Source organism: Puma concolor, chromosome D1 (genome assembly GCF_028749965.1).
Source record: "Puma concolor isolate L17-30 chromosome D1, mPumCon1.1.hap2, whole genome shotgun sequence".
NCBI lineage: Eukaryota > Metazoa > Chordata > Mammalia > Carnivora > Felidae > Puma > Puma concolor.
The window spans coordinates 56,285,120-56,303,795 of record NC_141676.1 but is presented as its reverse complement, the minus strand read 5'-3'; the positions used below and the strand labels follow the sequence as shown (position 1 = coordinate 56,303,795).

Genomic DNA, 18,676 nt, shown 5'->3' with positions numbered 1-18,676 from the left:
CTCCCTTTCCTCTCTCTCTGCCCCTTCCCTGCCCACACTCTCTCTCAAAAATAAATAAATAAACATTAAAAAACAACAACAACAGGGGCGCCTGAGTGGCTCAGTCAGTTAAGTGTCAGACTTCGGCTAGGTCATGATCTCATGGTTCACGAGTTTGAGCCCCGTGTCGGCTCTGGGCTAACTGCTCAGAGCCTGGAGCCCGCTTCAGATTCTGTGTCTCCCTCCGTCTGCCCCTCCACTGCTTGCACTCTGTCTCTTGCATTGTCTCAAAAATAAATAAACATTAAAAAAAAAATTAAAAAAAAAATAAAACAACAACAACAACAACAACAACAAATGAGATATTAGGTCAACAAAGAAAAAAAGGCAAGCTTTAAGTAAACAATCAAGACACTATAATCTTGTAGTTTACATTATTTGTTTCATAGATCAGTTGGGAAAAACTAATCAGTTCATTGTTGGGGGGAACGAAAGAAAAGCACAGAACTGAGGTGATAATAAATAACCATAACAGCGTATACCATTTGAATCCCTACACATTTCAGTCATTATGGTTTATATACTATGCTAATTCATATCTCAAACCCTTATATGATAATAATTATCACTATTATTTTAATTAAAAAACTAGTAAGCAATCTGAGTTTATAAAGCTAGAAAAAGTAGGATAGTCTCTGTGGCTATAAAATTTGGGATCTTTAAACTATGCCAGGATAATTAATGACATGAATTTACTCCAAAAATACAGAAAGTATGTGAATTAAGAATCAACCAAAGCAGGGGCACCTGGGTGGCTCAGTCAGTTAAGTGTCCGACTTTCAATTTCGGCTCAGGTCATGAGCTCACAGTCCTGAGATCAAGACCCGTGTTGGGCTCCACATTGAATCTGAAGCCTGCCTGGGATTCTCTCCCTCTCCCTCTGCCCCTCCCCTGCTCATGTGAGTGCACTTTCTCTTTCAAAATAAATAAACATTAAAAAAAAGAAAAAAATCAACCAAAGAGTATGTGAAAAGGGTTTAAAATGTTAACTTCTAGAAAATGCAATAAAAACATTAAAAAGTTCAGATACCTGACTTCCACTAAGTTGAAAATCTGTGACAAGTAAGAGGTCTTAAATGACTAGTAAAAGATTACTCATGTACCAATCTAAATCTGACCTGCTGGATGCATATGGTAAGCATTATTTTCTATTTCTTCTCTGTCATCCTGCAGTGACTCCTCATGAAAAGAGGTCTCTTCGCTGCTTCCTTCCAGCCCATTTCGCAAGGCAGCACGCATGTTTAGTGCAACAATGGTATCATCCACACTGCTACTGCTGTTGTGTTTATTTCCAGCACTCTCTGGGGTTTGAGGAATGGGTTTGGCAATAGGGTTAGTATAAAAACGTGACACAAGAGAATCATCATCTCCATCCTGCTGATGGTTCTCATCAACAGGTTTGCTCAGGAAACTGAACCTGAAAAGGTAGAAAACAAATAATATCTTAGCTCTTTGTAAAAATGGTAATAGCCAACCTTCATTGAGCTTTTACTAATAAGTGCCCGGGACTATTCTAGGTAATTCCATATATTAAAATTTTATTTAATACTTGTGGTAACCCTCTGTAATAGGTTCCTATCATTCTCTTTTACAGGAAAGAAAACTGACAGAGAATAAGAAAGTAACTTGCCCAAATTAAAAAAGTTCTAAGTGCTAGAGCTGGGATTTTAACCCAGGAAAACTGGCTGTAGATTCCATGCCTTTAACTCCTATATTTTCATGAATGAGTGATCTGAACATCCCAATTTTCCCAATTTTTAGTGAAAAGAAAAAAAAGGCACTCTACTATGTAAGGTCAAATAAGAGTGGTGAATTTCAAACTAAAAAAATTGAAAAATTTTAGGTTTTCAATATTATTATCAGCAAGGTATTAGAAAATGCTTCGTTCATGAAAAATCAAACTAGAATTTTATCCCGAGAGACAAAAACAAAAAACAAAAACAGGAGTGCAAAGATGTAAATAGAATTTTTCACTGAGGCATTACTCTGAATATAGGAATATCAAAATAATCTAAATGTCTTCTAATGGGGAACTAATTATCATATATTCACAATAATGGCTACCAAGTAATTAAAAAAGAGGCATATATATATTCATATTGATATAGAAAGGTATTTATAATAAAATAAATAAAAATAAGCAAGCTATAAAACATTGCATCATTCATGCCTATCTCTACAATATCTATATAAACAAATTTCAAAATTCTAAGAAAAGACATCAAACTATTAAGGGTTATAAGGGTGACTATTTCCACTTCCTCCTTTATACACTTGTATACTTATTACTTATTTTTTTGGTTTGGTTACAGTGACCATGTATCACTTTGATAATGATCACAAACAAGATATCGCTCATTTTAAAGGTGGTGAAGGGTGTCAAATGTGTGAGAACCCTGGTTCAAAATGACATGCACGGATACCAAAATAGTTATGCAAAACTGAATCAGAAGAACTCCAATAATTTTAAGGTCTAAAGTACTCAAAAAACAAGAACAGGACTTAATTTCTAGATGCTCATATGCTGTAATACTATGCAACATTCACCAAACTTCATACATTTTCATAGAATGAGTAAATTCCAAGCTTAGAATCTCTTCAGAATGAGAACAGGGCTCTCTTCCAGGAACAACCCAAAACAAAATCTGGCTTACCTCTCCCCATTTTCTGGATAATCAGATGGTGAAGCGAGATCTTCGGAGTCACGATTAACAGGAGAAAAGAGATTGCTGTTGTTAAGGTTTTTCAAAACCAACTTCTTAATGCTCTTCCTATAAACAGAGACCAAAAGAAAAAAAAAAGAACTCAGGTGCACATAATCACATCACTGGCATTACCTTAAAAACCAGAGTCAAGGGGCGCCTGGGTGGCGCAGTTGGTTAAGCGTCCGACTTCAGCCAGGTCACGATCTCGCGGTCCGTGAGTTCGAGCCCCGCGTCAGGCTCTGGGCTGATGGCTCGGAGCCTGGAGCCTGTTTCTGATTCTGTGTCTCCCTCTCTCTCTGCCCCTCCCCCGTTCATGCTCTGTCTCTCTCTGTCCCAAAAATAAATAAACGTTGAAAAAAAAAAAAAAATTAAAAAAAAAACAACAAAAAAAACCAGAGTCAAAAAGAGCACCCTCGTTCAGCTCTTACATAAATAACAATGGCCAAAGAGGTTCAATTCACAGTCTTTAATATATAACCAGGACTTAAGGTCTCAAATATATTACACTCTGCTGTTTAGAAGAATATGCTAAACACATTCAAAACAAAGTGGGGAATCCCCTTTGAAAACAGTCATCCTTCACTGAATCCTGAACACTTTATCCAGACACTTAGATAACCCATCATAGTATGTCTCATGTTTTGAGTAATTCTCTACATGTCTTCTCTCTTTAAACATTTCTTCCTTTTTTGACAGTCAGGATTTATGACCGTCTCTTCATAGAACTTGGCATGCTGTCTTGAAGAAATACAAAGGAGGTATTTGCTGACTAAATAAGATTTCTTTTAAAGATGACAAGAAAGAAATAGTAAAAACCCCTGATATTCAAATAATCACAAAATTTCAAATTTGCGTACAGAAGGTTTACTTAAGGCCAGAACGTCTGTGGTATATAAGCTTCAAACAAAGAACCATATGAAGAGTTATTAATCAATCTTCACTTAAAAACTCACTGGATTAACTAATATGCTACACTCCCTCTTAAAAATAACAAACTGCAGGGGCGCCTGGTGGTTCAGTTGGTTAAGCTCTAGACTCTTGATTTCAGCTCAGGTCATGATCTCACAGTTCGTGAGTTCCGGCCCCACGTCAGGCTCTGCGCTGACAGCGTGGAGCCTTCTTGGGACTCACTCTCTCCTTCTCTCTCTGGCCCTCTTCCACACTCTCTCTCAAATAAATAAACTGAAAAAAATAAAAATAAAAATACAAGTTGCAAGCAGTATATAAATAACACTCATCTATTTATTTCTAATCTCAACAACTGAGTTATATGGGAACAATTGTCAGCAGCATTTGTTCTAAATGTGTGTATGCTATAGTCCTTATTATAATGGTGTCATTAAATATGTATTAAATAAGCCAATGAAATAGGCACTTGACAATACAGAATTGTTATTTCCATGAAAATTAAAACTTGCCTTCCTATTAATGGGTAACACAAACCAATCCTCCTAGAGAGACAATCAGAAAAGCTAGAGCTCTTTACAGGCATGGAAAGCTAACAAGATAGTAAAAAAGGACTGAACCAGCACCTGGAGGGACACTGGCACAGAGAGGTGTTATTATAACGGTGTCTGTTATTTACGATTGCTTTTCTCCTGGAGACTTTTCTTCTCTAAAATTTTGTTTTTTGATTTTAAGCGATTTCTACACCCCACGTGGGGCTCAAACTCACAACCCTGAGATTAAGAGTTACATGCTCTTCCAACTGAGCCAGCCAGGAGCCCCTCCTTGGGACTTCTCTGATTCCAAGGGGAAGGTTAAGAGGTTGATGGTGTGCCTGACAGTCTTGAGGGACTAGAGAGATAGAGACTGGAGTCTGGAGCCACCAGGAGGTTAGGGGCACTAGTGAATGCCACTTATTCTGTGTTGGGACCTGGAAAGTCTTTACCTCTGGAGTTAAGAGAGAACTAAAAGTAAAAAGTATAAATCACAAGTTCAGTTCTGACTCATCTCAATAAGCACTTGTCATAAAAAAGCAAAAATTCTCTGTAAGTCAGTATCATTATCTTTTAACTCTAATTATTGCGTTAAGCAGTTGTGAAAATGACAGACGTAAAATAATTTTTAAAAAAGACACAAAAGGAGACAAGATATTTCTTCAAAGAAGATGAATGGCCAATAAGCAAGTAAGATGTTCAACATTACTAGTTATAAAGGAAATGCAAATTATAAGCACAAAATACCACTTCACACCCAGTATAATGGCTATTATACACACACAAACAGAAAATACTAAGTGCTGACAAGCAAATGGAGAACATGAAAACATGCATTGCTGCTGAGAATGTAAAATGGTGTAGGCGCTGTAGAAAACAGTTTGACAGTTCCTCAAAAGGTTAAATACAGAATGACCAAACAATTCCAATCCTAGATATACACCCCAAATAACTGAAAACAGATACTTGTACACCAATGTTCATAACAGCACTATTCACATAGCTAAAGTGTGGAATAACCCAAACATCGAACAACAAATGAATGGATAAACAAAATGTGGCATATCCATACAACAGAATATTCAGCCTTAAAGCTTCAATGAAGCTTTGATACATGCTACAATATTATGAATATTAAAAACATTAAGCCAAGTAAAATAATCCAGACATGAAAAAGAATACTGTAGGAATCCCCTTATATAAGTATCTAAAATAGGCTAATTCATACAGACAGAAAGTAATACAGAGGTTAAAAGGGACTGAAAGGAGGAGGAAATACAGAATTATTGCATAACAGGTGCATTTTTCCTGTTTGGGATGATGAAAAAGTTCTAGAAATGGTTGTGATGGTTACACAATACTGTGAATGTACTTAATGCCACTGAATTGTACACTTAACATAAAATTTATCATTTTAACCATTTTTATTTATACTTTACAACAAGAATTATTAAGTAAAAAAAAATACTTAAGTAAAACACAAGTGATTCAGACGTACATTTGTAAACCCTGTTAAGTATTAAAATGGATAAATTTAGGGAACTGTAGATGTGTTCATTTTTTGTGATATTGGAAGTTAAGGAAATAAAGTAACCAAACTAAAAAAAAAAAAAGGAAAAAAGGAAAAATCAGTATGAATATTGAAGACCCAAATGATTAGCAAGCCTAGCCTAATTTAAGACCATACCCCAACAAATATCTTTTCTTTTTTTTTTTTTAAGTTTATTTATTTATTTATTTTGAGAGAGATTGTGTGTGTGTGGGAGGGGCAGAGAGAGAGAGAGACAGAGAGAGAAAATCCCAAGTAGACCCCACACTGTCAGCACAAAGCCTGATGCAAGGCTCAAACCCATGAACCATGAGACAATGACCCGAGGTGAAATCAAGAATCAGATGCTTAACCAACTGAACCACCCAGATGCTCCTATAGTTTTATCAAATACACATGGAATATTAAAAAAACTAGCCATATGTTGGGATCATAAAAGCAAGCCACAAATTTCAGAGAATCAAAATCACCTGGAGTACCTTTTTTGAACATAAACTAGAAATCACTAACAAAACAATCGTTTAAAAGTCTCCATGTTAAGAATTCATACTCATATAATCCAAGGCTCAAAATACCTCCCCCATGAAAATTAGAAGCATTTGATTCATATGTAATTATTACCTGGATGATAAAGAGTACTCCATATCAAAACTTAGAGAACACAAATATAGCTGAACTAAAAGGAAATTTATATCTTTAAATACATGTACTTGGAAAGAAGAAAAGCTGAAAATCAAAAAACTAAGCGTCTATTTGTAAAAAGGACAGTAAATTAAATACCAAAAAAAAGGGGGGGAGGAAGAAAGGAAGGAACTGAAGACAAAATGAAAATAAACATTAGTGAAAATATAAATAAAAGTTTATAAAATAGAAAACAATCACAGAATCGGGAGCATCAATAAAAGTCAGAAGTTAGTTCTCTGAAATCAGTAAAACTGGTAGATCCATGACCAGACTGAGAACATAGACACCAACACACACACACACACACACACACACACACACACACACAAATCTTTGTCAGAAATGAAAATGGGGATATCCCCATAGATTCTACTGAAATGAAGAAGATAGTAAGGATACTTTTTAACAACTTTATGCCAATGAATTTGACATTTTAGTTGAAATGAACAAACGTTATGAAAACATAACTTGCCAAAGGTGACTCAAAAAATAAAAAAGCTCAATACCCTATTAACTTTTAGATAAGTTAATAATTAAGAAAAAAACCAAAACCAAGCCTTACTACAAAAAAAAACTTCAGGCCCATATACCTTCACTAGTACTCTATATTTAATATAAACAAAACCCAAAAAGGTCTATCTTACATAAACTTGTCCAGACAATAGAAGGAGGAAATACTCCCCAATTTGTTTAAAAGGTCAGCAAAAACTTTATACTAAAATTAGGTAAGAGGGGCACCCAGGTGGCTCAGTCAGTTAAGCGTCTGACTTTGGCTCAGGTCATGATCTCCTGGTTCGCGTTAGGCTCTGTGCTAAGAGGCTGGAGCCTGCTTCAGATTCGGTTTCTCCCTCTCTCTCTGCCCCTCCCCTACTTGTTCTCTCTCTCTCTCTCTCAGAAATAAATAAAAAACATTTGAAAAAAAAAACATGTAGGAAAGGAAAATTCAAGCCAATCTAAGTCATTAACACAGATGGCAAGAAATCCTGGACAAAATTTTACACAGTGAATCCTAATAAGCAAAGAAATTATCAAACACTATCAGAGCCTATGTGCAAAGAACTTCTCCTGAACACCCCACTTTTGATGGCCAAGATGGGACAACTTGACAATCATAAAAAAACACCAGCTACAACAGACTGAAACACAGCAACCAGGGTGGGGAGACTGATTAAATATTTCACATGAAGAACATACTTTCAACTAGAAGATAAGGAACCAAACATAAAACATAAAAACAGTGCCAGGCAAAAGTGAAGAGGACTGAGACCAGAAATATGAAGTTAGGTACAAAGAACAGAGTGTAGCAAAACTAATTTGGGAATGCAAAACTATGTGACTTCAAAGACTAAGTTTATTTCAACAATGAAATACTTCATAAGTAAAAACAAATGACAGATTCATGTATATTCTGCCATAGTTAAGTCACTGCTCTCAACTGGCTTATAGGAATATAGCTAGAAAGGTATGTAGTAATAAAATTGATTTTTTTTAAAGGTTTATGTTTTTAATTAAAAAAATTTTTTTTAACATTTATTCATTTTCGAGAGAGAGGGGGAGAGAGAGAGAGAGAGAGAGAGAGAGGCACAAATGGGGCATGGGCAGAGACAGAGGGAGACACAGAATCAGAAGCAGGTTCCAGGCTCTGAGCTGTTAGCACAGAGCCCAATGCAGGGGCTTGAACCCATGAACCTTGAGTTCACAAGCTGAGCTGAAATTAGACGCTCAACCAACGGAGCCACCCAAGCATTCCTTTCTTTTTTTTCTTTTTTTTTTTTGAGAGAGAGTGCACACATGCACAAGCTGGCGAGGGGCACAGAGAGGAGGACAGAGGGTCTGAACCGGGCTCCATGCTGGCAGCAGAGAGCCATATGTGGAGCTCAAACTCACTAACGGTGAGATCATGACTTGAGCCAAAGTCAGTTGCTTAACTGACTGAGCCACCCAGGCACCCCAAAATTGACTTTCATACATTGAACTTGTATCCCACAAACCGTGCTACATTTATTAGTTCATAGCTAACGTACAGTAAACTCCACATACTAAATTGTACAATTTGATAAGTTTTGACATCCGTGTACACCAGTGAAACCATTATCATAATCCAGAAAAACACAGTCATCATACCCAAAAGTTTCCTTGTACTCCTTGTAATCTCTCCTTCCTACCATCGCCATAACGACGACTCGCATCTTCTAGTATTTTATGTAAATGGAGGGGGGAAAGAAACCCTGATTTGGCAAATACAGGATAGAATACCATGAATTCAAGTAAGTTATGTTTAAAACAAATATTCAAAATAATACTGGAAAATAAAACTCTTAACTAGGGGTGCCTGGGTGTCTCAATCGGTTAAGCGTCCAACTTCGGTTCAGGTCATGATCTCACAGTTAGTGGGTTCGAGTCCCACGTTGGGCTCTGTGCTGACAGCTTGGAGCCTGGAGCCTGTTTCAGATTCTGTCTCCCTCTCTCTTTGCCCATCCCCCACTTGCGCTCTCTTTCTCTCTCAAAATAATAAATAAACATTAAAAAAAATTAAGCAAACCTGTTACTTGAAAAAAAAAACATAGGCATATTTAAACCAGAAACACAGCAAAATATTCCCTCTGACAGTCCTCCCTAACCCTCTTCAGTTTATTTATTTTTAACGTAATCTCTATGCCCAACATGGGGCTCGAACTCACAACCTGGAGATCAAAAGTTCTATGCTCCACCAAGTCAGCCAGGTGCCCCTCCATCCTCAATTTAAATAACACATCTTCAGAGCAGCTTTCTTTCATCATGCTATTAGTCTCTCCTACAGTGGCAATCTCTGCTTCTTTCTGTCATTTGTCTCACTTGTGATTACTGTCAACGTCTCTCTCCCCTCACAGATTATGAATTGGGTGACAGAGGAATGAATGTTGTTCTTAGTTGCATTCCCAGTGCCCATCACACTTGGCATTTAGTAGTTACTTGATATATGTTTGTTGAATGAAGGAACATACACATGAATTAAAGAATATTTTCAGGGTGCCTGGGTGGCTCAGTCAGTTAAGTGTCTGACTTTGTCTCAGGTCATGATCTCGCGGTTCATGGGTTTGAGCCCTGCATCAGACTCTGTGCTGACAGCTCAGAGCCTGGACCTGCTTTGGATTCTGTGTCTCCCTCTCTCTCTGCCCCTCCCCAGCTCGCGTGCGTGTGCGCTCTCTCTCTCTGAAAAATAAACATTAAAAAAAAAAAATTTTTTTTAAGAGTATCTTCAAATTTTTGTCACTCAGAATAAATATAATTACTGGCTTGCTCTATAGTAAATTCCTCTGACTAGAATGAAAAGGCAAAAGGAAAAAGATGTGGCACTGAAAAGGTTCTCACACCGTTAATCTATCAAATTCATCTTTCAGAGCAGAGTGCTGTTCTAGTGGCGGCCATACTTATAAAGTCCTTCATTAATCTTTTACCATCTGTGGTATTATATGGCAACTGTTTACAGAGTTATAAAGTGGTAGCCCAAGGTTTGGTTTAGGAAGTGAACAGTAGCATCTGCCATTTCCTTTAGATAGTTAAATACAGTTAACACTACATTCTAGATTCTAACAACTCAATCATGGAAAGCTGACAGCATAAACTAGAAAGACCTTTATGATCTCCATCCTCTTATTCCTTGGCTTACAATATTTCCACCTCTAAGACCCTTCCCCATAACTGGCATAAGAGTGAAGTTGTGGGATTCTATGCTATTATTTAGCTCCCTTTATGCCTAAGATGCATTCAGATGTTCAACATTCATTGATTACTTACTAAGTAACAAGAACTATTTCAGACACTTTAAATGACAGAACAAAACAAGGGTACCTACCTATATAGAACTCATGTTCTAGAGCGAGAGAACAGAAAGAAAACTAAAAATAAATTACATATTAGAAGGTATGAGAAAGAAAGAAAAAGAAGGATGAGAAGAATGTGGGGGGAATGCTGACAAGAGAAAAGATGAGTGCGATTTTCAATAGACTGGTCCAAGTAATCTTCATTGAGGGGACATGTGACTAAACACTGAGGGTTAACTATAAGGATTTATTGGAAGAAGTGTTTCAGTGCAAAAAGAACAAGCAGGGCAAAGATTGAAAGGCAACACATGGCTTTTCTGTCCTAACAGTGGCAAGGAGGCAGTAAAATTGGAGTGGAGTAGACAATGGAGAGTAGTAGTAGTCGCATTCATACAGGTAATGGAAGGTCAGATCTTACAGTACCTTACACACCATTGCACAGAATTTGGCTTTTACTCTGAGTAAAAAATCAATCACCACACAGTTTTGAAGAGAAGAGTGACATGACATGACTTAACACTTCAAATAGATCTCTAGCTACATTCAGAATAGAATGCAGAAGGGTAAGGGTAAAAGCTGAAAGATCAGGAGAATATGTAATAATTCAGTGAAGAGATGATGATGGCTTGGATCAGGGTAGTAGACTGGTAGTAGAGTGGTTAATAATTGGTCAGATGCTGGGTAATCTTTGTAGGTACAACAAAGAAGATTTGCTGATGGTTTAGATGTGGGACATATGAAAGAAGTAAAGGATTCCAAAGTTTCTGGCCTGAGCAGCTAGAATGACAGAAATGCAATTATCTGATAGAAGTTTGGATGTAACAGGTTTGAGGTGGAAGATGAGGAGTTCAGTGTTGTAAACATTAATTTTGAAATAAATATCTTTTAGACATCCAAGTGGAGATGTTGAGTAGGGCTGGATATAAAAATCCGGAGTTTGGGAGAGAGGTCGGGAGTGGAGATAGAAGTTTGGGAATCATCAGACTATAGATGACATACAAAGCTATGAAACTAAATTAAATCACTCTGAGACAGTAAAGAAAATGTGATCAAGAACTGAGCTCAGGGGCATTCCAATTTTAAGAGGCTGAGTAGAGGAGGAACCAGCCAAGGAGACAGAGGGCAACCAGTATAGTAGGAAGAAAACTAGGCAAGTGTGGGGTTCCTGGAAGTCAATTAAAGAATCAAGGAAGGAGAGTCCCTGGGTGGCTCAGTCAGTTAGGCACCTGACTTCAGCTCAGGTCATGATCTCATGGTTTGTGAGCACGAGCCCCACATGGGGGGAGCACCAGCCTCGCCTCTCTCTCTGTCTCTCTCTGCCCCTCACTCACTTGCGCCCTCTCTCTCTCTCAAAAAAAAAAAAAAAAAAAGGAAGGAGAGATGAATCGTGTAAAATATTTCTAATACATTAAGACAGTTGAGAGCAGTAACACAGAAGTGGAAGCCAAGAAGGGGATATGGGTGGTATTACCAGCAAAATGTGTACCTTCCCACCCTAATCTTTTCTGTGCCAAACAAATTGCTAAATGCTGACACATAAACATGAATCATACACAGTCCCTGCCTTCAAAATAATCCAATGATATGCTAAGAACTGTATGAAAATGGACTTTCCATCTTTTCTGAAGCAGTAGCCCACCATATTTTTAAGGAAAGAGTAATTTTTTTTAACTTAGTAACATTCATAAATAAAGAGCTGCACGTGATGAATTTCCACTTTTTCTCCACAGCTTAAAAAAAAAAAAAAAGGCCAAAACCACACTCTTCTGATTAAAGTACTTGCTGTTAAAAAAGCATCTGTAGGGGCACCTGGGTGGCTCAGCCAGTTAAACAGCTGACTTGAGATCTCACAGTTCGTGGGATCAAGCCCTATGTGGGGCTCTGCACTGGCAGCGTAGAGCCTGCTTGGGATTCTCTCTTTCTGCCCCTCCTCTGTCTCTCTCTAAATAAATAAACTTAAAAAACAAAAACAAAAAACAAAACAAAACCTGTGTAGAAGCACCTGGCTGGCTCTGTCAGAGAAACATGCGACTCTTGAACTCGGGGTCATGAGTTAAGTCCCGTGTGGGGTGTAGGTATTACTTAAATAAAAAAAAAAAAAAAAAAAAAAAAAAGCCAGAGTATGCATCTGTGTGTCCAACTATGTATCTAGAAAAATAACGCAGAAATGAAATGCTCTGAAATTACATTTCCAAATGTTAACTACTGGTAACAATTTGCTATGTATTTTTCATTTTATTTCCATGTTCATGTTAGCACTCTAGGGCATATTTGCTCTACTGCATAATTTAAATTTAATTTTAAATGTTTACCAACAGCTCTTCTACATACTTTGTGTATTTTTTCCTATGTAATTATTATTGGTTCAATACCTGTATGTGTGGAAATATAAAAATATGTAGAGAGCTTCTTCTTAATTGGTTTGGCCAATTTAAGTTTTAAGAAAAAAGTACCTTCTGATTAAAAATAAAATTATGCAGGGGCGCCTGGGTGGCTTGGTCGGTTAAGCGTCCGACTTCGGCTCAGGTCATGATCTCACGGTCCGTGAGTTCGAGCCCCGCGTCGGGCTCTGTGCTGACAGCTCAGAGCCTGGAGCCTGTTTCAGATTCTGTGTCTCCCTCTCTCTGACCCTCCCCTGTTCATGCTCTGTCTCTCTCTGTCTCAAAAATAAATAAACGTTAAAAAAAAATTTTTTTTTTAAATAAAAAAAATAAAATTATGCAAGGACTAAATTCTCAAAATAAAACAAAAAACATGCATATGTAAAACTAGAAACATATTAATCTAAATATTTTTATGTTAACCATGGTCACCCTTAGGAATGATCAGGTCACTTTTATTATCTGTAATGTTCTCTATTTTTCAAGTTAAAAACAAAAACCTAAACACAACATTTCTATTACATTCAGGTAAATAATTATATATTATTTTGTACTTAGTTTAAATTAATATTCACACTTAATTTATGCTGACAAAAGTAAACTCACTTAGGCATGAATGCTCCATTGGCTAAGGATGGCTCATCATCATCCAGCCCATCAAACAGATGGGACTTCGCTGTGCCTGTTGTCTGTAAAGCCTTTGGTCGAACTCTGGTGGCAGGACGGGGTGTTAGTTTATAATGAGTGGGTGTAGTGAGAGCCTTCTGGGCTGCTGGATTTGTTGGTTTCAATCTCTGAAAAACAAAACCATCAAGGACAGTTCTAGTTTAATTCAAAGGCATTGTTTTGGCCTTAAAAAACTTGTAAGAATAGAGTTCAAATCTCCTATCTGCCAGTCACCCAACTAGATACCTCTGTTTATTTTTCAACTAAACCAAAAATGTCACACTTCAAAATAAACTGAGATGTGCCCATGAATTGCTATTCAACTTCCACGCAATCCAAATCACTCTGAAAAAATAATAGCTTTCATTTATTCATCATTTAGTAAACACTGCTAATTGCCATGAGTCAAACACTAAGCACTCACAATAAAAATAATAAAATCACTTCCCCTGATTTTTGAGGAAATTACAAGTTAGTGGAAGAGACACAACTAAATTAAGACTTCAGGGATGCCTGGGTGGCTTAATCAGTTAAGCGTCTGACCTCAGCTCAGGCATAAGCTCGCAGTCTGTGAGTCTGAGCCCTGTGCTGAGCCTGTAGCCTGCTTCAGATTCTGTGTCTCCCGCTCTCTCTCTGCCCCTCCCCAGCTTGTGCACGCACACTCTTTCAAAAACTAAATAAACATTAAATTAAGCAAACAAAAAAAACCACTTCAAGTTGATTTTGATGGCACCTTTATTATGCTTCTATAGCATCTTCGGGATGTTTTATATTTGTTTTCCTAAACATTATACATGGGATTATACAACCACTTGAAACAACAATGTCTAACATATAAAACCTGTCACAATTCATTGTTCTTGTCACAGTGTAAATTGTTTGCACCAGTGTGAAACTGTCTGCAACAGTGAACCTTTCTAGATATTTTTTGTGATATTTCACAATTGTGTGCCTTTGCTTGGAATGTCTTGACTTAGACCTACCAACTTCTACATACATACTCAAAAAAAGTTAAATGTGACCTCTTTTGCAAAGCCTTATCAAACTTTAAATACTCTTCTTTAACATAAAATTTACCATTTTAATGCATACAATCCAGTGGGTTTTAGTCTATTTAATAAGTTGTGCAAGAACCACCAATATCTAAGTCCAAAACATTCCCCTCACCCCAAAAAGAAATGCTGTGCCTCCCGATTCCAGCCCTTAAAACTCAGCAAACATGAATCTATTCTGTCTGTATAAATTTGCCTATTCTAGGCATTTTATATAAATGGAATCATGTGGCCTCTTGTGTCTGGTTTATTTCACCTAGCATGTTTTCAAGGTCCATCCATGTCATACACAGTATGTATGTATCAGTACTTCATTCCTTTTTATGACTGAATGATATTCATCATATAGATCTACAACATTTTGTTTATCCATTCATCAGCTGACTGTATATACTATATTGAGCTTGAGTAAATTTAAACACCTTAACAGATCTGATCTTCCTCACTAAATAGTAAGTTCTCAGAGAATAAGTTCTTGCTTTCATTTTGTATCCTCAGTACTGAACACAGTGACCAGCACATGTTTAGGCCTAAAATTATGCTGCGCCCCTAACACACAATGTTCATCTAAGCACAACTTACATTTACACAGCGTGTTAAAAAGCACTTTAAGTTCCTATCTTCTCATTATATCTAGTTACAAGGTTAATTCAAGGGGCGCCTGGGTGGCTCAGTTGGTTGAGTGTCCAACTTCAGCTCAGGTCATGATCTCACAGTCCCTGAGTTCGAGCCCTGTGTCAGGGTCTGTGCTGACGGCTCAGAGCCTGGAGCCTGCTTCAGATTCTGTCTCCCTCTCTCTCTGCCCCTAACCCACTCGTGCTCTGTCTCTCTCTGTCCCCAAAATAAATAAAAACATTAAAAAAAAAAATTAAAAAAAAAAAAAAACCAAGGTTAATTCAATAGCCAGCTGAGGGAGAAATAAGATGACAGAAATGATTGAAGAGCTATAGACTGATCAACTTACTATAAGCCAGGTATGCATCATCTCATTTAATTCTGAACACTAAACAGTATTACCATTCCCATTTTACAGATGAGGAAACACATTCAGAGGCAAAATAACATGCTCAAGGTCTCATCAGTTGTACATGGTAACACAATGATCAAACAGACCAAAGACTACTTTTAACACCACACCACAGTGAGCAAAAGATTATTACTTTGACACTAGAGCATAAAAGATTAAGACAAAGTTAACTGCAGAAACCAGGAGAAAAGATATTGATGTGCCACTTAACAGCATTATTTTAGGAAAATCAGCCTCTCTGAGCCTTAGGTTTGCTCAACTATAAAATGGGAATAATAATACATGCCTTAGTTCAGAGCTATTGAAAGTCTCAGCCCTCATCTCCAGTCCAGTGTTCATTTCACTGCCATGCTGCCCTCCAGATAATAATAATTCCAAACATAATTTTTTGCCCAGAAAAAAGCATAATGTGTCTTAAAAACTTAACTACACCTAGCTTTGCTTAGGCTATATATGTAAGAAATTACATTCTACACAGCTAGTTTCTCCTAACCTGAGAATAAACTTTATAAAAGCATCCTTAAATTTACCTCTTCTTTCTTTTTAGGGTCTGACATGGGATTCCGGAAGAGAGGAGAATCTCCAAAAGGTGAGTATGTTAGACTATTGATATGCTGCTGGAGAACAGCTTGCTGGGCAGCAGAAGCATTGGGATCTGTCAAAGCTTTTTTAAAAAAAGAAAAGAAAAAGCAAGATTATCAGTCCAAGGATCCAATGCATTTATAGCAAGAGAATACAACTGTTTTGGAAACACCTTCAAAACATTCAGACTCACTCAACAGCATTATTGGTGGGAAGCAGAGGAGCAAACTGTGAAGAAAACCAACAATCAAAAAACTAATGGGTCAAAGATATGAAGAGACATTTCATAAGAGATAACACACAAAAATTTTTACTTAAGTGTTCACTGTCAATAATCAATGAAATAAAATTTAAAACAACCCTGAAAAAATACATTATACCTACGTCATTATCTATCAGTGCCACAGCTGTATAGAAAGAGTTACAGTCTTTGACTTCTAGAAACATTACAAATTGGTTTACTCTGTCTAAAAGAAACGGTATGACAGTACATAAAACAAGTACTGTTTTTATGTTTTTTAACCTACTTGTTTCCATCATGGAAATTTAACCCAAGGACTTCATTAAACTAGAAACAAAATAAAGAAATGTTTGTAAGTGATGAATATTATCTGTTATAGTTAAGACTTGGGAACAACCTATGTCCAACATTAACAGCTGTAAAAATCATGACACATCAACATGGTGGGTTAAGTAGGTATTAAAAATAATGACAATGTGTTTCACTGTGGAAATAAGGAAACATCTTTGATTTAATAAGTAAAAATTGCAGAATAACTAAGACTAGAGGAAGAAAGTGGCATATAAAAAATGAAGATAGTTGCTAAGGTGTCCTTATATGTTTATTATTTACATTTAATATTCCTATTACATTCAAGTAAATTGAAAGAAAAAGTATCACTCCAATTAATCTAATTTTCTAAGTGTAAAAACATGTCATTAGTCACAGAGAATTCAGGGAACAGACAAGGAATGATAATCTATAATCATACACAGTAAAAACAAAACAAACCCCACAACTATCGGTACTATATCTTGATTGATGAAGAAACTGCTTTACAAAATTAGTATTTTCAAAAATACTGATAAAAAGTCAAATCATACTTAAGTCATCTTAGAGATAAAAATACTTTTTTCCTTTATAAATGTTTAAAATACGGCTAACACCAAATTATATTAGGTAATCCACATTAAAGAAGTGCCGCAAACAAAACATTTGGAGAATTTTAGTACTCATAATAGAGGAAAAAACCACAGCAGCAGCAGCAACAACAAATCCAGGACAGCTAAAGCTAAATTAATGAAAAAGGGGTAGATCCACCTTAGTCAAATTAAGCTTTTTTAAAATCAGATTTATCAATTAAATACTAAAACACTGTATACTAATATATCAGCAGAGAATGCAAGTTTGCTCAAGATTGTGAAACCCAGAGGAGATGTCCATTTTAAGAGCATATAATAAATCATCTGTACTGGAAAGTTCCTAAATCCAATTTAAGACCATCAGCAGGGAAAAGATTTAGAAAAGCAGTTTTGGTACACAGTACCACACAATAACAGCACAGTGTTATTCTGTGGACTATTCAAGGAAATTCAAGAAAACCTGGATGTTTTTAAAAGAACTCTAGGGGCGCCTGGGTGGCTCAGTCGGTTAAGCGTCTGACTTCGGCTCAGGTCATGATCTCGAGGTTCGTGAGTTCAAGCCCCGCGTCGGGCTCTGTGCTGACAGCTCAGAGCCTGGAGCCTGTTTCAGATTCTGTGTGTGTCTCTCTCTCTCTCTGACCCTCCCCCGTTCATGCTCTGTCTCTCTCTGTCTCAAAAATAAATAGGGGTGCCTGGTGGCTCAGTCGGTTAAGCGTCTGACTTCAGCTCAGGTCATGATCTCACGGTCTGTGAGTTCGAGCCCCGCATCGGGCTCTGTGCTAACCGCTCAGAGCCTGGAGCCTGTTTCAGATTCTGTGTCTCCCTCTCTCTCTGACCCTCCCCCGTTCATGCTCTGTCTCTCTCTGTCTCAAAAATAAATAAATGTTAAAAAAAATTTTTAAATAAATAAATAAACGTTAAAAAATTTAGAAGAATTCTAATATTCACTAGTCAAGTTTGGTATTTGACAGCCAATTATCCATTAAAAATAATGTTGACCTGCACCAGCTCATCCCATCATTAACAAGTATAATAGTTCACCCCACCTGGGCTTACTCAAAAGAGTAAGAACTCCTTTAACAAATCTAAACATAATTAGGAAAGTGTGTGAGGATATTTTTATTTTTGTAGGTTTAAATATGAAATCTTCTCTAAGTTAACTGTATGATTTACATATACAGACAAGAGAGCTAATATGTTACCAAAAATAAGAGAACTCACAAGCATGTAAGCATTTGTTAAGCTACCATTTGTGTTATAAATATTCAATTCTGGTCACAATAATTTGACAACATACTGAGAAGACTCATCATGACCAAATGACTAAAGGGATAGGAAAAGGTATAAAATCAAAGTCTGAGAATAGAAAAAACTGATGATACTTTACCTTGAAGAAAGACAACAGGGTTACTGCAAGAAAAACTGTAACGAACTGGTTTGCTTAGCTTAGAACCACTGAGTGGAAATTCTACGGAGGCATGTTTTGATTTCTAAACAACCTGAACAAAACAATGGACTAGACTGATTTGGAAAACTGTAACTGAGGGACTCCCACTGTTAAGAGTGGACTCAGACTCATATAAACTCTAAAGCACCTTACAGTTAA

At 36.9% G+C, this 18,676-nt stretch overlaps 1 protein-coding gene across 8 annotated transcripts in view; it reads right to left on the bottom strand.

Annotated features, from left to right (window-relative positions):
• NUP98 (nucleoporin 98 and 96 precursor) overlaps positions 1-18,676 on the bottom strand; it is a 118,458-nt gene that overhangs the window by 52,465 nt on the left and 47,317 nt on the right. For all 8 annotated transcript variants that reach the window (XM_086678170.1, XM_086678172.1, XM_086678171.1 and 5 more), the window contains 4 exons: positions 15,876-16,009; positions 13,207-13,394; positions 2,694-2,810; positions 1,158-1,456 (listed from right to left, as the gene is read on the bottom strand). In XM_086678170.1, the coding sequence (XP_086534296.1) occupies positions 1,158-1,456; positions 2,694-2,810; positions 13,207-13,394; positions 15,876-16,009 (738 nt within the window). The remainder of the gene's footprint in view (positions 1-1,157; positions 1,457-2,693; positions 2,811-13,206; positions 13,395-15,875; positions 16,010-18,676) is intronic.